Raw genomic sequence first — 25,027 nt, 5'->3', positions numbered from 1 at the left:
CAAACTTTTACTGTAAAGCGCCAGATAATAATATTTGGGCTTTTTAGGCCATATGTTCTCTGTTGCAGCTACTCAGCTCTGACATTCTAACATAAATTAGCCACAACACACAAATGAGTGAGTACAGCAGGCCACATTTGACTTGCAGGTTGTAATTTGCTGGCCCCTGGTCTAAGGTCCCAGCTAAATGAAAGAACTAGTGAGGTGGGAATATGAGTCTGAAGAATACGCTCAGAGAGGGAGAGTGCATCTGCATCTGTTCTTCATAACGACAATATCTAAGGTATGACAGCTAGAGAGGGTGGTGGTTGTGGGGAGGCTGAAGTGGATCACCCACATGAATATTAACTTCGCTCAAGATGAGGTAAACGTTTGATTGCAGAGGAAGCATGTAAGCCTAGTTCCGAGTGTTACTGAGGGATTTGTGGGTGACAGTGATGAGGACAGTGACTAGGAGAGGGTAGAAGGTGGTGTATCCAAACAGGGTAAACTTTAAAGAAGCAGGAATTCTTCTAGTCTTTGCTCTTTATCCATTTACAATATGTATTTTTTTAAACTGATAATCCAGACTTTTTCTGAGACATTTTTCACAATAAAATTAGTTTCCCTTCTGACTGCCCCCCCCCCCCCATTTTGTTCTATATCCAAACCTTTACATTTCTACCTTAGGAAATTTTACCCCAGGTTATGTTAAAATTTATTTATCTTCCATATTTTAGCTTCTTTTATTTAATATTAGAAGCCAGGTACATATTAAAAATAGAATATTTTTATACAGAGTGACAAATTCTTTTAATCGAGATGTTTAGACCATTTATATTTAATGTGACTAATGGTATGGTTAGATTTAAAGCTACCCCCTTTGCTGTTTGTTTTCTGTTTGTTCAGTGTGTTCTTTGATCCCTTTTCCTCTCATGGATTTCTTTGGGATAATCTAGTTGGTTTTTTTTTAATTGTTCTATTTTATCTCTTGCTGACTTATTAGCTGTAACTCTTTGCTATTTTGGTGGTATACTTTTTTTTTTTTTTTTAACTTAACCGCAGTCTGTCTTTAAGTGACAATATACCACTTCTTACAGTATGAGAGCCTTGTAACTGGATTTCTATGTCTCTCTTTGGCAGTTGTTTTCACATATTTTGCTTATAAGTCACACACTATATTATTATTTTTGTTAGTTCTCTTTTAAAGAGATTTAAATAATATAAAAAGTATATATTTCCAGTGCTCATCATTGTGTGGATCCGTATTTTCTGGTGTCATAGTCCATCTGCCTCAAGGACTTTTACATATCCTGTAATATGGGCTGCTGCCAATGAGTTCTTTCAGCTTTTGTGTGTCTGAAAAAGTCTTTCTTTTGCTTGCTTGCATTGTTTCTGATGAGATATCGTATATCAAACTTATCTCTGTTCTTCTGTATGCAGAATGTGACCTTTTTCTCTGGCACTTTTAAGATTTTTCATTTTGTCATTGGTTTTAAGCAATTTCATTATGATGTGTTTCGGTGTAGTCCCCAGGTGACCCCCGCCCCCCAGTGTTTCTTGTGCTTGGGGTTCATTGAGTCTCTTGGATCTGTGGATTTAGAATTTTCATGAAATATACAACTTTTCAGCTATTCTTTCCTCAGATATTTTTTTTTTTTAAAGATTTTATTTATTTATTTGACAGAGAGAGAGAGACACAGCGAGAGAGGGAACACAAGCAGGGGGAGTGGGAGAGGGAGAAGCAGGCCTCCCGCAGAGCAGGGAGCCCGATGCGGGGCTCGATCCCAGGACCCTGGGATCATGACCTGAGCCGAAGGCAGACGCTTAACGACTGAGCCACCCAGGCGCCCCCTTCAGATACTGTTTTTGTTCCCCTCCCTATGCCACAATCTAGAAACTCTGTCAAGGCAGTAAGCTGGAAAAATCACAGGGCTCACTGTGTGTTTCCTTTCTCTCAGGGATCATTGTCCTTTGTTGCCTGAAATCAGGTCTTAACCATGATTTCATCTATTTTGTTTTATAGTTGTTTCAAGCAGGAGGGTAAATTGGGTCCCTGTTACTCTAACTTGACTGGAAGTACCAGTCAACTACTTTTATATTGCCAAGCAGTTCAACTCTTACCACTTTAAAATCCTCACTTTTGTATAATGTCATTTTTTTTAAACTTGATAAGGTGAGAGTGAATCTGATAGTTGATTGAGAGAACTGTGAATTTTAGCTTGAATATGGAAATGTGGGGAAAATCAAGTTCACATGTACAAAAGTTTTTTTTCTCTTTTAACTTCAGACTTTTTTTTAAAACATGTTACCCAGGGAGTCAGATTTTCATGGATACACTTTTTTAAAGAGGGTGAAGATGCATTCTTATTTGGTTTGGTTTAATTTATTTTTTATTAAGGTATCATTTACATAAGTAAAATTCACCTTTTTAGTATTTTCACACACACATATAGTTTCGTTACTACTACCCTTTGTAGTCAACCCCTTTGTCCCCGGTCTAATCCCCTGGCAGCCACTCATCTGTTTTATGTTCCTATAGTTTTGCCTTTTCCAGAAAGTCATATGAATTCGAGAATCATACAGAATATAGCCTTCTGATTCTAGCTTTTCTCATTTAGCATAATGCATTTGAGATTCATTCATGTTGATGTGTATCAATAGTTCATTCCTTGTAAGTAGTAGTCCACTGAATGTATGTGTTGTACTTTGGTAACATCACTAGCTTCCAAAGTAGGCAAAGGCAGTTGAGTATATCTGAGGGTGGAATAGAGAAGCCTATACTGATGGGAAATTAGATGACCTCAAAAGTTCCTTCACATATGAAATTTTTAGTCTTTTGAAATGCCAGTGTAAGTATTCTTACTTGGTAAGTATAGCTTACTTGACTTAAGATATATTAGAACATACCTTAGTATATTCCTGAATTTGTGGAACCATTTGTGAACCATAGTTCCTGAATTTGTGGGTCAATGGAAACAAGATGTGTGTTGTTTTTCCTTAGTATGGGGACATTATTTTTGCCCCTTTTTTAAACTCTATGCCTTCTGAGATCATCCCAAAGTAATCTACCTTGTTGAGGTAACTTAATCCTCCTGCCACAGTCTGGTCTACTGCTGTTTCTTTGGTATATCACAGAGCTTGGCCTAATTAATGTAGGAGAAAAATGAAAATGGAAGATCTAATTCTTATTTACATATTTCTGTAAATACATGAGCTCTGGAGTCAGATGTGATTTCAGCACTTACAACTGTGTTTCTAACTTGGAAATCATACAATTAACTTGTAAAACTCATCTTTTTCATCTTAAAATAGGGATAGTAATAACACCTATCTTTTGAGGTTGTAAAGATTAAAAGAGATAATGTGTTTTTAACACAGCATCTGGAACACAGTAAATGCTTAACATCAATATCATAAAACAAATTTTCCCAGTCTCTCTTACATCTCCATGTGAATAAAACCCTGTAAAAGATCACAGTTTCTTATAGTTTGATCAAGGGCTGATAGAAAGTGTGAAATTTTTTGTATTTTTAAAATTAGAGTATAGTTTGGAAATTCCGTAGTCCAGATTTAGCACAGAGAAGGCTCTTCTTATTTTACTTTCCTCTTGAAAGAGTTCACTTTCTACCAAATGATGAATTTAAGCTTTACAAGACTTAGGTGGTTTTCATTCAAAGAATGTCTTCAAAAGAATATTTGAAGTTTTCATTTGGTAACTAGTGAAGGAAATAGATTTGGATTGAAGTTATTTCTTCCCTATCTCCTCTTTACCAAACTGGCTTTTCTGTCATCATTCCTGAGTGCTTTGTTCTAGCTCTGATGTGGTGCTCCATAATACTTTCATTTGACTCTTATTGTGTGACTTGATTTGAATAGGTCTTTGTCCTGGACGAAAATTCTCAGGCTACTAGAGATTGGGAAAATGTCTTTATTTTAGTTCTGCTACGCTCAGGGGAATCTAGTAGCAATCATGAATCTATATTATTTTTGTTACGGAAATTAGATTTAAAAAAGTGTACATTGTCCTAAAACATACCTTACAGTGTAGTTTGCATATTCTTAATCTTATACATTTTTATTGGACATATTTTATGAATTGAGATGCCCTCTAATGAATAAAACAAGGCACTTTTATTATGATTTAATGTTTTCCAGATGAAGGTAATGAAACAGAGGTACAGCCACAGCAAAACAGCCAGTTAATGTGGAAACAAGGTCGACAACTACTCAGACAGTAAGTATCCCGTGGTCAAACAAAGAAAAGTATGTTTTCATCAGGATACATATATATATATATTTTTTTTTTGCATTTTCAACTCAGAATAATTTTCTCTCTTTTATTATTAGACTGTTGCTGTGAAAAAGCTTAATTGAGTTATTGTTCCTTTTTCATAGTAAACATTTTTTCCCCTGTGGTAGGTTTTATTTTTCATTAAATATTAATAAGAATTAACCAAGAATAAATTCTCTTTTTATAATTTTAACTTAAAGAGTATACCTTTAAGCTTCTAAATTTTAATATACACTTATGTTTACATTTGAAAGAATTCTAGGGGCACCTGGGTGGCTCAGTCGTTAAGCACCTGCCTTCCACTTAGGTCATGATCCCAGGATCCTGGGATCGAGCCCCACATTGGGCTCCCTGCTTAGCGGGGAGTCTGCTTCTCCCTCTACCCCTCCCCCTGCTTCTGCTTTCTCTCTCTCTCTCTCTCTCAAATAAATAAAATATTTTTTTTAAAAGAATTCTATACCCTTAAAGTTACTTTTTGCATCTTTTATACCTGAACATAGGTATGTCTTAATGTAAGTCTAATCAATATTTAGATGTAATTTTGTGTTATGTTTTTAAATTTCCTATTTTAAATAGATTGAAGAACTTTTTTAATTTCTCAAATTTGCAAATACTGCACTACCATGTAGTTTCTCCTATAAAATGTGTATTTGAGACTATAAAGAGGAAACAAAGCTGGAATGAGGTTCAAATGTCAGGTGGTAGGCTATAGCCCACTTAACCAGCTCACTGCTTTATCCTTGCATATCACATTTGAAATTGGTATTCTGACTTGTGCTTCATTAAAATGAAATGTACTTAGCTGTTTTTGGATTTTTGAGTTTCCTGTGAGTAGTCTGCACCAGTGGTTTCCAGAGTGAATTTGTGCCAGCCATTCCTTTTGCCTAATGGGAAGAGAATATTAAAATGTCTCCTTTTATGTATTTGTTATCTATTCAGCATGAGAAAAAAATGAGAATTCACTAACATTTAATAAGTGGTTTTCCTAGTGCCCTCACCTTGGTCTTAAATATGACGTATTACATTTTTCTTTCATAAATGTGTTTTTAAAGTGCTCATTTTCTTTTTTATGAGAAGTAGTTACTGTAGTAAGCAATCTGAGATAGTTTTCAAAAACTTTAAAAGACTCATCATCTGTCTCTTTAAAGTAAAGGTGACATTTTATCAATGAATTAAGGAGGTAGGTACTTAGTAAAGCCAACTTACCTATGGAAAGAGCGGTTTTTGAAACAGTTATCTCTAATGTGATTTTGTTGCCAAAGATATATATCAAATATTTGTTTAGAACAGAAAAATCTGTTGGTTTGTAAGAACTGATTAAATTCAAGAAAGTTAAACATTTATTGTCCAAATTAAATATCAGATAGTATTGAAAAATGAGTATCTTGATTTGATAAGATACACTTACTCCATTTTGGTCATATATCTTTGTGAAATATGTCTTTGAGCTGTAATCTGTTAATACCAGATGTTGAAATAAACTGACCTCAGACTGGTTATCTTGTCCACCTTTGTTTTCTCCTTAATTTCATAGATTTGCTGCTTACTTACAGGCTCATGCCTAGTATTTGTCTGTCACATTTGTTAATGACATTAGTAATGACCTTTGCCTTTTTCATGTTCCTTTTGGTCTTTTTTAGTCATCTTTGTTGTTAATGGATATTGAGTGCCTTCTGTATGTCACCCTATATGAGGTGTGTCACTTTTAGGGGGAAGAAAACTGAGGTTCAGGAGAATTAAAGTTACACAGGAAGAAAGTGGCAGAAATGGGCTTTAGACCCAGATCTAGTTCTCAGTACAAACCTGTTCTCTTCTCTTCTGCTGCCTCTCTGTAACACACACTCCCACATGCACACAGGCATCCCACATCCACAGTTGAACTGTGGGCTATTTTTATTTTAGAGTTGTCTCAGGATAAAAGCTTCCTTTCTGTAGAAATGACTCTTTGGAATATACTCTTCTTGTATGTCATGGAGGAAACCAAATATGCTAGAAATATCCTCTCTGGATCTCAAACAGTTGATTCAATAACTCTCTATATCAGAAGTGTAAAAAAAAAAAAACAAAAAACCACTGGTTATAATAATTACTGTTGTAAGAATCTGAGAGTGAGTTTGCTGCCTAGAAGAAAGAATGTGCTATTAGGTATATTAAGGAACAGCTTCTTCTTATGATAAATGTAATGAATGGTGTATTGTATAGTTCTTTGATTTTTTTTTCAGTGACCATAGAGGCTGGTACTGCAAGAGACAGCTCCATCTGCAGCTGGAAGATTATTTATTAGCACGTCTTACTAGCATAGTACTGTACTGTTAAGTCTTATGCAGGCAATGAATTTAAAGAAATACTTTTATTTACATATTAAGTTATAGAATACTGATTCCAATATGACTGAATTGTAAGGATCTTCTTCACACGCAGGTATCTACAGGAGGTGGGTTACACAGATACCATTCTAGATGTGAAATCTAAACGAGTGCGAGCTTTGTTGGGCTTTTCAAGTGATGTCACTGACAGGGAAGATGACAAAAATCAGGATTCAGTTATAAATGGCACAGAGGCCGAAGTTAAAGAGACGGCAATGATTGGGTAAGTATTCTGTCTAGAAAGCGTTTTAGCTAAAATTTTAGTGCTTATTAAATATTTTTGGTTTATGGTTGACACTTGTGATACTTGCAGTTTAGATACTGCTACAGAAATAATTTATTATAAAGTTGAATTAAAAAATTGAAATTTCATTTGGTAGAAGATAACCCATAGGGATTAGAGTTATTTATGATTATTTTAAGAATATTTTTAAGATATTTTTATTTGCTTGAAATCTATAGGGTTTAATACAGATTTTAATATCTTGAAGCTCAGTCACTTACTATTAGAACTTCACAAAAGATCATCTTTAGGAGATTCAGTTCAAATCTTATAAGAATGTAATTTCATTCCTGATGACCTAAAAATCCTATAAATTCCTCAAATTTTTTAGAAGTAAATGTTTTCTTAGCCATTTGTGTATTTAACAATACTGTAACTCACCTTTTCCTTTGAAAAATATCTATTTTAAGTGTATGTTTTTAATTGATAGAATAAGTGTGAAAAATTCAGTAGCTGTTTGAAATATTTTGTTTTGCTTTTTGGATCATGTGTCATACAATTATATGTAATTCTGCTTAAAATGAACATGAGTAGTTGAGTAAGGACATTCTTTATTGAAAATAAATTTGGCATGATTCTTTTTTTTTCTGTAGTTTTTAATTTTATTATGTTATGTTAATCACCATACAGTACATCATTAGTTTTTGATGTAGTGATCCACGATCCATTGTTTTCATATAACACCCAGTGCTCCATGCAGTACGTGCCCTCCTTAATACCCATCACCGGGCTAACCTATCCCCTCTCCCCCCTCCCCTCTAAAACCCTGTTTGTTTCTCAGGTTAAATTTGGCATGATTCTTAAAGAGAGAAAAAGCCAAAGATTCTGTGAAAGTCTGAATATTATTTTGCCTCATTTTACTGCATGTTTGGGCTATAAGAATGGTTTTAATTGAACTCTATACATTTTCTAGTGAGAACATCATTTCTGTTATTTGGAACATTAACTAAAATTATGGGATTTAGGTAAAGGTTCAAAAATAGGATGGACTCCTATAAACGAACTTCTATAAATAAATGTCACTGGAGCCTTCTTAAATATATTCATTAATATTTAAGACTACATTAACTTATTTATACAAATGTAAGATTAGATTGTTTCTTTGTGTAGGCATAGACAATGTAGGCCTTATTCCTGGTTATAGTTTTACCTACAGGGTTATTATAAGTCATTATAAAGATGTTCAGAAAAGGCCACTTGAGTTGTCTTGTGTTTTGCCCTTGACCTGTCTTTTGGAACTGACAAGGGTATTATTCCGAATCTGTCTCATTTGTGTAGGGATAGAGAATAGGGTGGAAGATACCAAAAACATAGCTCTCAGCAGATTTGAAATTTAAGATTAATCTGTTTTAGAAATGTTGTCTAGAGTCGTGGCTAAATTTTCTTTAAAAAAATACCTTGTTATCTAAAACATTTCCTAATGAACTGGAGAGAAATCATCTTATTCTGGCCATTAGGAAATTATTTACTAAATTTATTTTGAGGAAACTAAATTAAAATCTTATGTATTTGAAAAGTCAATCATTTCAAAAAATTAATGGTTTATTCATTAACAGGATCAAGTTTCGTAGTAATATTAGTTTGACTTAAGTTATTTTTAGTAGCTTTATGTGTATATTTGTTTTTTTTCAACTCCTTAGCTGTTCAGTAGAAATATAGGATTGTATCAGAGAAAACTGATGTATCTACTAGCTATTTTCTTAGTTATAGAAATTCACATGTTAGAGGAAGAGTTGCAGAGAGGAAAAGAATAGAGAAAAATAGAAGTAGAGGTAATAAGAAAAATATTTTTAAAAAGAAAGACATTAATGTTCTTTTGGATCAAAAGAATACTGAATCAGGAGGGGTGTTCTTTATATTACATTAACCCAAATAGATATGATTGCAAAGTACTTTTAAAAGAGTAACCACTTCCTATTGTGCTTTGCCAATTAAAATCCATGGAAATATAATGGATAAGAATCAGTGTAGTTCATAATATGATTTGAGGGATCATAGTTACAATGTAAACAGAAGTTAGTGCAACATATGGATTAATTCTTATGTTGAGTTTAAAAAATTAACTGAGCAAGGTGTACATGTTCTAAACCAGAAAATCCGAGTTAACAGATTCTGCCTCCGTGCTGGATAATTTCAAATTCCTTGAAAGTGCAGCTGCAGATTTCAGTGATGAAGATGAAGATGATGACATTGATGGAAGAGAGAAAAGCATCATTGATACTTCAACAGTGAGTAGGATAATGTTTTTAGGGATCATTATGCTTACTTTAAAAATAATCCAAGTGAAAGAAAATTTAAAAAAAAATCGATTGGTTCAACCTAAATCCTTAACTTTTTTTCATGAATTTGGGGAAATTTCATTTAAGAGTTTTTAGTATTGAGTTTAAATTCAATAATAATTTTAGGATGGCAGCTTTCTCTTAAAAGGTCCTTACTCTCTGGGGCACCTGGCTGCCTCAGTTGATAGAGCACATGACTCTTGATCTCAGGGTTGTGAGTTCGAGCCCCACATTGGGTAGAGAGATTACTTACAAAAATTTAAAAAATCTTTAAAGGTCCTCACTCTTTGATTTATTAACTCATTAAGCATTTTAGTAGTTCAGTAGAGCTGGTGAATATGGTAAAAATGTTTGTGTTATAACAAAGCAGTGTTGTTGGTGCTATAAGACAGTAGAACTGACAGACCCATTATGGTACCTGATGGCGATTGGCGTCACCTCTAATCAATGCAGTTTTGTCTTTCTTGTCTGGGTTGCTTTGGTAGACAAATGTTACAAATTTTTAGAACTGTTCCATTAGATTTCTTCAAACTTGTTTAAAGTTATTCTGTAGTTTTGTTTAGATCTTTATAGGTTTATTGACTTTCCCATGGTAGTTTCTTGGAATAAGAGGTGTCTTGCTTCTTCTCCTTTCTCTTCTCCATTCTGTCACCTTCAGCTCCTCCTGGTTTTTTGTTTTTTTTCCTTCCCTTTTTTCCTCCCTACTTTTTCTTCCTTCTCCTCTCTTCTCTCTCTCCTTCCTCCCTCTCCTCCTCCTCCTCTCTTTTTTAAGTAATAGATGAGGGCATGCTTTGTTTTGTCTAGGAAAATGTTTACATTTCCTCTTCCACGTTTATTTAAGAAGAGTAAGGAAGAAAGCAAGGTAGTGAAGCCGACTGGACCTAGAGTTGAAAGCTTTGGGTTTAAGTCCGAGTTGTCACTAGTTATCTGTGCTTCTTACCCGTCAGGCTTAGTTTTTTAGTTTGTAAAATGGGAATTATAAATACCCATCTTATCTTCAGAGGATTTTGTGAGCAATAAATGAGATGCTATATATGAAAAATGATATAAATGCTTTCTGGGTATAAATTCTCTCCTTTATGTCCTCTGCTTCCATCAAAGACTCTCAAATTATTGCTTCCACATTATTGTTTCCCTGAGCCACTCTGCAGTAGTATTCTGCTGATACAGCCTTGCCAGGGGTATTATTTGAACTTCAAGTAGTTACCCCCAATTTTTCTTATCCAAACAGGTAGTAATAGAATATGTTTTAATTTACTGTAGTAAAAGAAAATGCCTAAACTTGTATGATACTTTTTCTCTGTCCTGTTCATTTGGAAGTTTTGTACTGCTTTGTGATTTCTGTGGGCCAATTGCATTGAGATATTATTTTCCCATCAAAATACTTTATTCATAGCTCAGTGGTAAATGATAATTATCATGCTTTAAGTATTAATTATGGTCTTACTAGAAATTCCTAACCATAACCTGGTTTCTTTTTAAGTAATCAAATTCATAAAGATCCTGTCTTGCAATTAGTGCGGATTTTAGCAATTCTGTGACCAAGCAGTGAAGGCATAGCTAATATAAACATACTTAACCCCATTTAAGCATGGCCTCAAAAATCCTTTTAGTTTTTCAGGAAAAAATATCCCTAAACAAATAATTGGTTTCTTTGTAACAGCTTTGCTAATTTTTAGGATATATTACATTAATTTTCACAGCTGCAGGCTAATAGCTACATACCAAAAGGACTTTCACAGTCTAACTCTGTGTAGCAATGAGTAAGCATGACTTAAAAGATTTATTGCAATTAAAATGTTTAGTAAAACAAACAGGTTTTTAAACTGTTACTTTATTTCTTTAATCAAAATAGTTTGGTAGATTCAACTAAGAAAATATAGAGACATGGGCTATTAGTAACTATCATTTGTGCATAGCTGCATATGCTGTCTTCTTGCTCTCTACCCTCTTTTAGAGTTTGATTATTCTTTGGGTTATATTCTGGATCATATCTCTCCTCTTTATCTCCTCCTTCTTCATGATCAACCTCTTCACCTTATTTTTCTTTACCATCATTGTTTTGCATTCTCACCATAGTATCATTAGTTAAGTGTAATAATGATCTTGAAATTATACATGTGTATAAAAAGTGATCAACTTTAAAATGTTTGAAGGATAACTTCACCAGCAAGATTTAGTCTCCACATTCAGATACTTTAGGAGGAAAAGGAATGGGATTAAGAGTCATTAAAATCTATTGTGTCATCCCCGTTTGTGTTATGTTTCTTCTAATGGTTTTAAAACCAAAGTGGCCGTCTATCCTTTTTTCTAATCTTTGTGGCACCCTGTGCAACCTATAACTTTTTTGTGTTTGCCTTAATTCTTAAGTTGACTTCTAAACTCACTAGAGGTAGGAGTGGAGTGGAATCTGGAATGTAAGGAAAAGTGGTATGTACTTATTATAACAAACCCCACCCCGTCCCATTTACTAATCCTACTCTCTGTTGGCAACCACACTTTTCTTCTATGCCTAACCATTAAAAACACAGGAGTTTTTATTTAAGTGGGAGACTTGATAGACAGTGGCCTGCAACTTGCCATATCTTCATTCATAAGGTTATATGGAGGAGAGACCTAGAAACAGATTTTTTCCCAAGGAGTTAGTTTTGTGACTTATTACCATATTTAGTAATTAGAATGTTGAAAATACATTCAGTTTTTCAATGTATTATGTATTTTCCCTGCCCTTTTCATCAGGCATTGAGAACAAGAATCTCTGTCTACAAGGTGTGGGTGATGGCCCCTCTAATTCATATCTGGTGTCCCATCAGGGTCGGGGGAAGGGAGAAATCAAGCCTCTAGGGTGAAAGAAGATGGATTAGGCAGTGTGTTTATTTGTGGAACAATGAAGGTCAGCGTCTTCTATTGGTATAACTCGTCAGAGATACTTTTCTACCTTAGTTTGGCTGCCCAGAGAAAATTGGAAAAAACTATTAGCATATAGTTACAAAAGAATACACCTTCAGCATGGGATTTCTGTACTCAGTATGTCAAACTTTTTTGTTTAATTGATGTGCTGGATGGGAGATTAGAATATGCTATAAACATAAAAGTATGTCTAGGTCTTAGGGAAATACTCTAAATAGTTAAACCAGTTATTCTAGCAGCATTAAAGAATCCTTGATTTCTCCTATTCAGTTTTTATATATACCAGGGTAGTGAAGGCAGATTGGGTTTCATCTACTGCACCAGCTTTCTTCTGATAGTGGCTTCCTGGAGTGCTACACTAGAAGGATTTTTTTTTTTTAATTGAAATTCAAGTTAGTTAATATATAATGTGGTATTGGTTTCAGGAATATAATTTAGTGATTCATCGCTTACATATACTACCTAGTGCTCATTGTAACAAGTGCCCTCCTTAATGCCCATCACCCATTTTGCCCATCCTCCCACCTACCTCTCTTCCAGCAACACTCAGTTTGTTCTCTATAGGTAAGAGTCTCTTATGGTTTGCCTCCCTCTCTGTTTTGATCTTATTTTATTTTTCCTTCCCTTCCCCTATATTCATCTGTTTTGTTTCTTAAATTCCACAATTGAGTGAAATCATGTGATACTTGTCTTTCTCTGACTGACTTATTTCACTTATCATTATACTCTCTAGCTCCATCCATGTTGTTGCAAATGGCAAGCTTTCATTTTTTGGATGACTAATATTACATTGTATATATATATAGACCACATCTCCTTTATCCATTCATCTGTCGATGGACCTTTGAGCTGTTTCCATAATGTGGCTGTTGTTCATAGTGCTGCTGTAATATTGGGGTACATGTGCTCCTTTGAATCAGCATTTTTGTATCCTTTGGATAAATACCTACTAGTGCAATTGCTGGGTTGTAGGGTAGCTCTGTTTTTAACTTTTTGAGGAACTTCCATACTGTTTCACTGAGAAAGATTTCTGAGGCTGTATCTGATCTTAGATGAGAAGTGCTGTGATTGGTAAGTAATACCAGGAATGGGCATGAGAACAGGGGCATACAAGTCAGGTATTTGTTATCTCTTAGAGTCTGTTTCTAGACTCTGTATTCTGTCCTATTGATCACTTTGTTGCACCCTTACAATTTTAATCCACTCGCAGTAACCCAGTGATAAAGTTTGGTCAGATCATGCTATTTCCATTTTGCATGAAGTGAAGAAGCTGAGGCCCGGAGAAGCTGAGATAGTGAATCCATTTTATCAAAAGAAGCTGCAAACCATTCATCCTAATTTCTTTGGGCTTCTGGTGGTGGAGGTGACTAAAAAGAAGATAATTCATAAAGAGTTTTGACATATAGATCTCAAAAATTATCTCTGCATACATTAAGCCTAAATTTCAGTCCTCCAACTGGATTTTTGATTCCAGAGATATTCCTAAATACATAAAACAAGACATAACAGCCCTTACCAGATTTGCTATTGAATCTAAGTCAGGTCCCACTCGGAAAGATCAGTATTTTGGAAAAAATTTGAATACATAAAGAGTTATTAGGGAAAACTGATGCAAGGTTGGAACAGTAGAAGTACTGGGGGAAGCTTTTTTTCCTTCTCTAATACCATACTTTCTGAGACTTGCATTCATTTCTGAGTTTGTAGCTTTTATGATTTTAGATTTTTTAAGGGAATTATGTAGTAGAGTTAACATTTATCATCGTTATATTCTGTAAAACTCTTGTATTTTATGAAGTGTTTCTCTTTTTGGTTAGTTTAGAATGTCTGTGCATTGCACAGACTGCATCCAAGAAATATGAGAATATGGTTGTAGTTCTCATAGTACAGTAGTATGTCAGGGACATTTTTCATCTATCTATAATTGAAATACCTATCTTATATTCCAGTGTTTTCAATATATGATTTCATTAGCTTACTCAAAACAAACAAGCCATCCTTGAACAAAGTTTAAATTATTACTTTAAAATGTGTAATGTATCTTTTTTAAATGATACCTGTTTTACATTGAACTGGTTAAGTATTATAGCTTTTAACATGACAAAGATATACTTTCTGAAGAAGCCAATAATTGGGTTTCCTCATTCAGTGATAAAGGGATACTGTTTTCCTTTATTTAAATTAATTACATAATATATCCTAAAATTTTAATTTAGCATGTTTTTTCATTAGATTGTTAGGAAAAAAGCATTACCTGATAGCAGTGAAGATCGAGATACAAAAGAAGCTCTAAAGGAATTTGACTTCTTGGTTACATCAGAGGAAGGAGACAATGAGTCTAGAAGTGCAGGCGATGGAACAGAATGGGGTAAGGAAACATACTGCCTCCAGCCAAAGGTGTTAAGTAAACAAAAGAAACTAATATTTTACCAGGAGGGCAATATCTTGAAGAACACTGTAAATTTCTTATAATGTTGAAATTTTGAACATCCTATGAACTTTTTACTGTTGTCACCTTTTATCCAGGGTGTATATTTGTGTGTGCATGTTTAAAGGAAGTTGTACAACTAGTTATCTTTTTTTTTTAATATAAGCAATATACCATGAAAATAATTTGAATCCATATACAGAATGTTCTGTGTTTCCTGCCTAGATAGTAGAACTTGCAAATCTGGATTTTGTGGAAATTGAGTTTGAGAATGTAATAGAAGAGTTTTTAGAGACTCATCTCTGGCATCTTCTGTGCAAAAGAAGTATAAATTTAAAAAACTATAGTTATTCAATCTAGGCAGATTTCACCAGTTTGTGCAAGGCATAGAATTTTTTGGTGCAAATTGTTCTAAACAAATTTAATATTTTAAACATCTAACGAGGTAAAACAAGTATTTGGGGGAAGACTTCTACAGCATAGATTGTTCTTTGGGTTTGGAAATGAATTGTTGCTATCAGTAAGGTAGGATTGTGATGAATTCTTCAAAAGTGATCAGTCCTAGCAGGTGTGTGTACATGTAGTATGAGTGAGGAAGAGAGAGAGACAGATACTGAGAATGAGAGAAAATTTTCTGTTGAGGTTGAAGAATTCCAGGACTCCCTTAGTTGTGGTTTTATGCTCTTTAAAGACAGTTAGAGAATCAGTAATTATCCTGGTTTTAAATTGGGGGCTTTCCCTTCAGGAACTCTTAAGATGCCACTTCTTTTCCTTTTTTGTGGCAAATATCTGAAGGTAATTATTATACAGGATAATTAGTCATTGAAATATGTAATGGCTATAAAGTGACTAATTATTATTACTGTTTTTTTGCAACAGAACAAAGTTTGGAAACCAAGGGGATATTGAAGTAAAATCTCTTTTCTGTATTGTTACTGCTGAGTTTATTTATCAAGTTACTCAGATATTTTAGACACCGGTTCTACCAATATAGCTAGATCCACTGTCTACACAGAAGTCTTTCTCTGAGGAGTCATACATCTGCATAAATAATAGTTGGCTTTTTTCATTGCCAGTCTTACTGCAAGGGTTTTGTGATTCATTTCTCTCCAAAGACAGCTGCATTGTTTCTTGTGTCACTTCCTTTGCTTTATAGTGTGAGTCATGGCCCAGAGTTTATATGATACATGTGTGTACGTTTTCAGCTAACCTCCTAGGAAGTTACTGGTGAAAACATGAGCGACTGGTCCCACCTTTGAGCTGTCTTACTCTTTAGTAGTGTACTGGGTATTTCTGAATATGAGTGAATGGAATCTTTCAGTTGACTAGAGGTTTCCTTACCAGGAGTTTAGCCTTGTGTGTTTTTAGGATTTTATTATTCATAGTCAGAAAATTTCACTTTTAAGCAATTAAAAGAACCAGATTGCAAATCCTGTTTAACTGAATGGACATTTAAACCATTTTAAGTGCTTCATTTATTTTTCCCCTTCCCCCTTAAAAAAGGAGTGAATATGCGTAGGTTAAGAATCTTGTTAGTTTCTGGCAAGTAAATAGATTTTACCACACATCTTCCATGATCTCCCATTACTATCATTGTGAGTATAGTGAAGATTACAATAAGGCTTAACTTTTAATTTAAAAAACTGAAGACATTGTAGGATCCAAAAGCTACCCAGTTTAAATTAATAAGACCTGATTGCTGAAATATTAACATTTTTAATTGTTAGATCTTTCTGGGAAAGTAGAAACTTTTTATTATTGATAGATTATAGTTAGAACTGTAAAAATGTTGAGTTTTTAAATTTATTATGTTTAATCTTTTCAGAGGCCCAATTAAGTTTTTTGACCTGTAGATTGAAATTTAACTTGTTAAAAATAGGTTCCTGTTTGTTCTGATTCATTTTGGTTTATTCCAGTCATTCAACAAACACTTATCAAATGCTTTCTGTGTGCCAAATCATTTGGTGAAGATCCCTACCCCTGTGGTCCATATAGGCTACTAAGAGAATATAGACAATAAACTTTAATAAACATAAATGATAGAGCATGTCAGAAGGTAATAAATGCTATGGGAAATAGAAAAAGTAGAACAGAGTAAGGGGAATAGAGAGTGCTGGGGTTGGGGTGAAGTGGAGGGGACAAATTACAATTTAAAATTGTGATGGGGTAGTTCCCATTGAGGGGGGGTAACATTTGGACAGAAGACTCAAAAGTTGATTGGTGGGTTTTAGCAATATGGTTTCCAGGGAAGAAATATTCAGGAAAAAGAAAGCCACAGCAAATGCCCCAAGATGGCAGCAGCCTTGATATGCTTGAGCAATTCAAGGACATCAGAATGGCTAGAGCAGAGTGATTCTAAGGGGGAATTTGGTAAGAAATGACCAAATCATGTAGGGCCATAGACCACTGGTGAGATGGGGAACCACAGGAGGAATTTGAGCAGAAGGGTGCCATGATCTGACTTTGATTTTAAAGCATCATTCTGGCTTTATTGAGGGAGCACCCAGTGTTGATAATAGTCTTGGTGTGAGGGGAGAGGGGACAATTATTGGAGTAATTTTAGCAAGAGACAGAGTGATTAGAGAAGTAGAGTATGTGCTAAGTAGTCAGATTCTGGATGTGTTTGGAAGATAGAAAAAACAGTATTTTGTGAAATACTTGATGTGAAATATGGAAGAAAAGGGAGGTTTTTGGTCTGAGCAAATGGAAGGATGATGAAACACTGGATTTGGAAGATTGGGAATTTGATTTTATACGTTTAGTTTGAGATAATCTGTTAGACTTTCTAATGGAAATGTAGAGTCTAGGGCAGTTGGATATATGAGTCTTGAATTCAAGTGAGAGTTCTGAGCTAAAACCTAGCATTATATAGTATATAAGTAATTTTACACTAATGTAAAATATATAACACATTCTTTAAATTTTCTTCTCCTGTAATAGTGAAAATTAATGATTGAATTTGTTATCTACTAGGAGCTCAGTTTCCTGTTTAAGAATTTGTAAACTAACAAATCACTTAAATTGCTTTAAATTTTGAATGAAGGTTGATTGATAAGTTTACAAAGTGCTATTTATAAGGCCTGTAAAAAAAAAAAGATCATTAGTTGATGAACACATGCCAAAAATATAAAATTTTTAAAATGAAAAGATTATTGAAGACTATTTTGTATAATCTCTTAATAATAATCTCATTACATAAATTAATAAGAAATTTTTTTTTATGAGTCCTAATTGAATAAGAAAATGAGGGCTTCTAGAGTTTTTGGGCTTAATTTACTAAAAGTCACTCAGATCTTCTAGGGTTTTTTTTTTTTCTATGTCTCTTTCAAGAGAAATTTCTTATTACCTAGGAAATTGAATTGATTGTTGTTTCTTAGATATTATATTTTCTATGACTTCTAAAGAATAAGCAATGACTTTTTAAAATTAGTGATACGATGAACAAAATGGTTGTTATGTCATTCAGTGACATAACAGTGAATTGACTTACAGTGTTCAATATCTTATTTAAAAAGGCTGTTTCATTTGTTTCACTCTATTTAGAAAAGGAAGACCAGTGTCTCATGCCTGAAGCCTGGAATGTGGACCAGGGAGTAATTACCAAACTCAAGGAACAATACAAAAAGGAGAGAAAGGGGAAAAAGGGGGTGAAGAGTAAGTGGAAAACATTGTATCTGTAAATCATAAAACTTGCCTCTTTTATATCCCCAATTTTTTTTTCCAATGTTTTCCTAAAACCACTTACTCATTTTCTTTTCTGCTTCTGATCTCTTTCCTTTTCACCTGCTCTCAGGGGTTGAAATTAAATGGTTAGCTCTTTGAGTATGACCTTAAAAAAATAAAAACAGCCATGCATATGATTATGGAACCATAATATATCTCAATAATACATCTAGAGCCTCATGAGAGTGTGGGACTATATATTCAAAACATAGTGATAATTTCATTTTTAAAGTATATATACTTAATTATCACAATGATTTTTCACTGTTGACAATTTTAAATCTCATCTAGTATGACCCTCTGGCAATCCACCCAAATTATTGCATATTATTTTTGGACTTGGAGACAAAGTTAATTTCTACCCCTGAATATTCTCTGTGTTCATAACAGTTCATTTGCTTTCACCACTATATGCTATACAGGGCACAGAGTCAAATACACAACTTTTAAAAGGATTTATTTTCTAATTTAAAAATTTTGACCAGTTAGCTTTTTTCTTTTTTAATAAGATGTCTACCATATCAAAAATGGAAGCTAAAATGAAATTGCTAGCCCTGTGAATCATATATATATAAAACTCATTATAGAAATTATTAGGTTTAGCAGTAGAACTAATTAAAGTAAAGTGGAAATACAAAGTCTTTCAAACATCCCTGAACACCATCTAAAACACCTTTTTAGGAGAGCAAGGCTAAACTACCTCCTGTGCTTCCACTCTCATTGACAATATGAACCTGGGTTTCCCTTTTATGGCAAAAGGAATTGCATCCTTTGGGATATTAAAGTAGTGTAAAGTAAGATGAAAATCCAGTTTAGTGAAACATATATTTAAAAGTTGGAAAAAGTAGTGTAGTCATTACTGATAAACATTTAAATCTTTATTTAAAATATTTTAGGTGTTACAAGTATTTAGCTTGAATGGATAAAAAGTCAGTGACTATTTTTGATGTTATCATTATACCAACTATTACATAACTGAGATGATGTTCTTTGATACCTCCTCCATATAAATTAAATCACAGTGAGAAAAATTAATATTAAAACCTAAGAGCGTTTTGTACCTTTTATCCAAATGTATGGATAAAAAATTCAGTCTTAAACAGTAATGAGACATGCTTTATTACGACTTTGCAGACCATGGCAAAACCAGTTATACTGAAATTTTAATGCAAATATCATAAATGAGAAAGAATATTTTAATTTTCAGATTGGCTTAAAGTTGGTATTTCTTTAAGTCCTTATGCTGCAATAATGAATGTCTTCAAATGTAAAACATCTCTCAGTTGGAAGGATATCTAGGTCTTATGTAGAATCCACCTACTATTATATTGATTATTCAGTTCTTGTCAAATATCAAGGCATTGCTGTAGTTGGAATTTAGCACTTAAGATCTAAAATGGCACCATTTGACTGGAACAGTATTCCTACTAATGGAAGCTATTGGATTTCCTGACTGGGGATTATGATCACTAGGCAGGCATATAGCACATGGTTTTTTTGCATGATGAAGAAAAATGACTGCAGGGAGAGAAATTTTAATGTGTTTCATTGAGGATAGAAGGACTGCAGAGTGAGGCTCAGGACATTTTGTTTATTGCTGTCAGTTCATGTCTTAATAAAATGGTGATCTGGGAACAAGTGAAGACATAAAAACAGAACTGAAGCAAAGCTTTGACTTGATATATAAAGCATGGATTTATAAACCACCATAAATATTTTTAATTGAATTAAAAATTACTCATTGGAAAAGTTTGATCAAGTCCTTTTGATATGGTCTAGTAGAAATATTTCCAGTCAAATTGTGTACTCCAATCATACTGTCTTGAAATATATTTCTAGGTATTAGTTAAAATTGCTTAAAAGTAGTTGTATTCTTTGCTGGTATAGGAAAAAAAACCATAATGGACTATGGGTAAGATTTTCCCATTCTTAATTAAACTTGTAACAGGAAAAACTACCGAAGATCTGTTTCAGCCTCTATCCTATATAAAACAGTCAAAACAGGGATGTGGGAGAATGAAGAATCAAAGCTCAGGTAAGTGATCAGTAGGGCATGAGATTTCACCTCGGGTACCATAGTTTCAGGATGTAAGGCAATGAATGCAACTTAACATAAACAGACAAACAAAAAGGGATGTTATTGTTTAATGCAATACACAGTAGCTTCACAATCCATGGTATCTGTCTGCATTTAGAGTAATATACAAGGATTATAGAATAATATGATTTTTAATGGTTCAAACTGCACATGAACATTGTTTTTCATGCAAATAGCAATATTATTCCTTTAGCTTAATTTTTAAAATATATGTAAAACATAATTCTTCTCAAGAAATAAACTTTTAAAATAATTTGAAAACTTGGAAAGTAATTATTTTTTAATATGGTAGGGTAGTTTTAGAGCTGAATGTAGGTAGATGTGAATAAGGTTTGTGGCACCATTTTGATGCAGTTGAATAATTCTCTTCTTTTTTGTTCTCTTCCTCCCTGTTTTTGGGCTAGGGCCCAATAGGTCAAAACTACAAGATATGCTTGCTAATTTGAGAGATGTTGATGAACTTCCCTCATTGCAGCCATCTGTGGGTTCACCTTCCAGGCCCACCAGCTCCAGGCTTCCTGAACACGAAATAAATAGGGCAGATGAAGGTAAGTATGTAAGACCTCTGGGGGTGTTTGGGTGGCTCAGTCGGTTAAGCGTCCGACTCTTGATTTCAGCTTAGGTTATGATCTCAGGGTTGTGAGATTGAGCCCTGCCTGTGTCAGACTCCATGCTGGGTGTGGAGCCTGCTTGGGATTCTCTCTTTTCCTCTCCCTCTGCGCCCCCCTTCCTCTCCTCATAAGAAAAAAAAAAAGACACACTAGAGCACAAAAAGTATGGGGATATACATATATAAGTTCAGTTATTCAGAAGGACTCTTTAAGAAAAGAATTTTATTTTACAGATGTTTGATCTACATAGTATCCCCCAAAAGTAGGCTTTCTTACATTCAAGAGAATTTGATTCCAGCTTCAGTCTTTTAGACTTAAGAAAGGGTGCATAAACTTAAAGACCAACTCTGAATTCTAGTTTAGAACATCCCCTGGCTCCACAGGAGCCATGTATTTGGTATACATAGGCTGTTTTATTTATCCCATTGCAACAATGCGAAAATTAAGTATAAATAGGTAGTAAATGTTTACTTTGTACTTTTACTTTTTACTTCACTTTGTACTTTTTGTACTTATGTACAAAAGCATAAATAGGTAGTAAATGTTTACTCTGAGACTCATAAATATTTTCAAATGTTTTATTTAAGCAGTTTGTCACTGATAAATGAAAAAAGGAAAAAAGACACCTGAAAGTCTAGTCACATTTTCTGCTTTCTGTTTTTACTTTCTTCCCTTTTAGTCCTTGTCCAAATGTGTATTATTTTTTTTACAAAGTTACAGTCCCCAAGTAGAATAATCCCATTTTGTTTTATTCACTAAACATAAAGCCACAAAAATAACTTTCATAATTATAACTTTAAGATTACATATTTGTATTTTAGACTTGATACTTAACCATTTCCCTGTTGGAAATTTAGGTTCCTAGTTTTTTATAGCACCATCTTAGGTGTCTTTTAGATACATGTTCTGATTTATCTGCCTATATGTAGAAATTGATTTTAATATATGTATTTACAGTAGCTGAAAATCCAGTAGGACATAAAAGTAATATTAATGATTAATAAATATTTTTCAAAATTTATTTTTTAAAATTGTCTTGAATTTAAATACTATAATTATTTGCAGTGAATATGCCTCTTTAAATTATTTTTGATTGAACAAAACAGCCCAGGAAAAAGCCACAGAAAAATCATTAGGTGTTTTTCTTTCTTGGTTTTTAAACTCAGTTACATTTTAAAGAGACATAAACTGATAGAACTTTGATGGACAGATTTATGGTTGGAGTACTTTTTAAATGAAATTTTTGACCGTAACATGGTTAGTTATTTGTTAGAGTTAATTATAGTACATTTGGAATTTATTACTCATACATTAAATAATGAAGACGTGTACATTACACCTTTATAGTCTAAATGTACAATTTCTTTGATGTAGACATGTCTTTTGAATGAAAGATGTGAAGTAATGGGCCTCATTAGGTATGTTTGTTGTTCACTAGGAGATAGTGACAGTTGACACTATCAATGTGAGAATTTTTAATCAGTTTCAATTATTCCAAGATGAGGTCCAGATAAGGAGAAAAGTTAGTTCTTCTTTTATTCTGATAACTCCTAAAGAGTTTTATCAGAGATTTCACCTTACAGAATTCTAATAATAGAGGTAGACTAAGTACTATATACTGAATGATAAATGTAGAAAAGCATTACATAAGCCACAGAAAGTGCCCTTGAAAGAAAAAAAATATTTAAGAATCTTAAAACTGAAGGGTTGACTATCTAGCTTACTGTCTGTAACATTGGTTGTCCTAACCTTTCCTCCTCAGTGTAAGGTTTTCAGCAATAGAAAAAGTATGTAAGAAATACATTGTTGTTGTTTTTTTTTAATTTTTTTATTATTATTTTTAAAAGATTTTATTTATTTATTTGACAGAGAGAGAGAGACAGCGAGAGAGGGAACACAAGCAGGGGGAGCGGGAGAGGGAGAAGCAGGCTTCCCGCTGAGCAGGGAGCCCGATGAGGGGCTCGATCCCAGGACCCTGGGATCATGACCTGAGCTGAAGGCAGGCGCCTAACGACTGAGCCACCCAGGCGCCCCTGTAAGAAATACATTGTGTATTTAATTGTCTGTGACTGATGCTTCTTGGCCTCCAGTTTAGTTTCAGAAAATGAGTCCATAGCCTATGTGTGCTATAAATGTTTATTACTTTATTTTTGTTTTAATAATTCAGAAAATAGTGCCATACTTAAGAGGCACAGTTCAATAATTTGATTAGAGCTGATTAGAGCTAGTAATGTTTAGTTACCAGATAGAAATGTGATGTATAGTCTTAAGTTCTAGGGCATCTTAGAGAGCAGTCAAGTGAGTTCTGCCCATGGTCGCTCTCTCTCGGGCCCTCAGGTCGGGTGGCTTAGCCGGTGGTGTGTGGTGGAAGGAGTTGCTGCCTTCCTTTGTTTTCAGGTTTTACTTGGTCATTTTTTTTTTTTTAAGATTTTATTTATTTACTTGAGAGAGAGAAACAGCATGAGAGGGGAGAGGGTCAGAGGGAGAAGCAGGCTCTCCGCTGAACTGGGAGCCTGATGTGGGACTCAATCCCAGGACTCTGGGATCATGACCTGAGCCGAAGGCAGTCGCTTAACCAACTGAGCCACCCAGGCGCCCTACTTGGTCATTTTTAGAGCATTATTTAAATTAGCCCCAACAGTGTGTATGCTCAAATCCCATGAATCTTAGTCTTGTTTTTTTAAGAATCATTTTTATTTCACACCTGAACAAAGTTGTCGAAACAGTAGAGATGAAAGCAAACAAAATACCTGGCTGAAGACCCAGCCTCATAGTCTCATGTGAGTCTTTTTGTTGAAATTTTGGCATGAAAATTGCCATTCTAACTTAAACAGTCCCCACTCTTCGGTAGTAAATGTTAGAGTTGTTCAAACCTCTCAGAAGATATGTGGTGTGTTTGGGTAAAACCCATTTTTATTATTGCTGCTTTATTGTATGGTGGTTTAAAAATGTCTTAATTTATAGTCTCCTTTGTTCTTAAAGGATTTTAAGTAGAGTGTCTGCCTCTACTATTTTTAAAACCCGTAACTATTCTTTCATTTCAACAAATACTTATGATTGAATCTAAACTTACATAATTGAATCGAAAGCTGAAAAGCACCTTTAAGTCCAGTTTTTTCCATTAATTAACTGACTTGTCTTTCTTCCTTCCCTCCCCTCCCCTCCCCTCCCCTCTCCTCTCCTCTCCTCTCCTCTCCTTTCCTCTTTTCTTGGGAGAGTGGGAGAACAAGCGGGGAGAGGGGGAGAGGGAGAGGGAGAATCTCCAGCAGGCTCCACTCCCAGTATGATGGGGCTCGATCTCACGACGCTGAGATCATGACCTGAGCCGAAATCAAGAGTTGGAGGACACTTAACTGACTGAGCCAGTCAGGCGCCCCTTGACTTGTTTCTTTTAAGAAAAAGTTAATTTACTTTTTTTAACAGCCTTAGTTTAAACTACTAAATTCATGTAATCAACTTACAAATGTTTGTCATCAGTAAAGTAACCACCTCTCAAAAACTGCCCAAAGACCACCTCTGACAGTTTGCTAGAATAATCTGCATTTATAAAAATCAACAATTTACTGTTGACCAAATTAAATTCCTGTTTTCATCTGGCATTTTGCTTTTAACTGGTTCTTCTGTGATGGTGATTGAAGGAATTGGATTGGCTTGTTCAGTGTTATAAAGTCAAGATATTTTCACTTATCGCAAAGAAACGGCCTCTTGAAGCGCAGTTGGCTAATGAAAATGTTCAAATGGACACTTTATTTTAAAAATTTCTTTGAAAAGAAAATCCACTTACAATGAAAAAAAATTTTTTTTGAAACAAACCCTTTTAAAAAAGTGAACTACAACATACTGGCAGAAAACTGCTTAGTGAATTATCCCAAAGTGAACCCAGCCGTGTTACCTCGGCCTATAGGTCAGCAAGCCGAACACTACCCGGGCCCTGGAAGTCCTGCGTGCGCTTCAGATCACTGCTCCTTCCCTGCCTCCAGTCATAATCCTGGCTTCTAATGCCAGCATTAACTTTGCCTCCTAAAGGCACATTTTACAGTTGTACCCATTTTCATTTGA

The 25,027-nt window shown here is 34.3% G+C and overlaps 1 protein-coding gene across 2 annotated transcripts in view; it reads left to right on the top strand.

Moving 5' to 3' along the window:
- The window catches only part of STRN (striatin), an 89,796-nt gene that overhangs the window by 42,824 nt on the left and 21,945 nt on the right, over positions 1-25,027 (top strand). Inside the window, exons 4-10 of one of the 2 annotated variants that reach the window (XM_035000908.1) lie at positions 4,138-4,216; positions 6,695-6,862; positions 9,015-9,150; positions 14,341-14,476; positions 18,080-18,190; positions 20,208-20,294; positions 20,762-20,905. In XM_035000908.1, the coding sequence (XP_034856799.1) occupies positions 4,138-4,216; positions 6,695-6,862; positions 9,015-9,150; positions 14,341-14,476; positions 18,080-18,190; positions 20,208-20,294; positions 20,762-20,905 (861 nt within the window). The remainder of the gene's footprint in view (positions 1-4,137; positions 4,217-6,694; positions 6,863-9,014; positions 9,151-14,340; positions 14,477-18,079; positions 18,191-20,207; positions 20,295-20,761; positions 20,906-25,027) is intronic. The other variant, XM_035000909.1, reaches the window with a different exon arrangement.

The sequence above is a fragment of the Mirounga leonina genome, unplaced genomic scaffold (genome assembly GCF_011800145.1).
Source record: "Mirounga leonina isolate KUSES-001 unplaced genomic scaffold, KU_Mleo_1.0 Mir_125, whole genome shotgun sequence".
Classification (NCBI taxonomy): domain Eukaryota; kingdom Metazoa; phylum Chordata; class Mammalia; order Carnivora; family Phocidae; genus Mirounga; species Mirounga leonina.
This window is presented reverse-complemented; position numbering and strand designations above follow the sequence as displayed.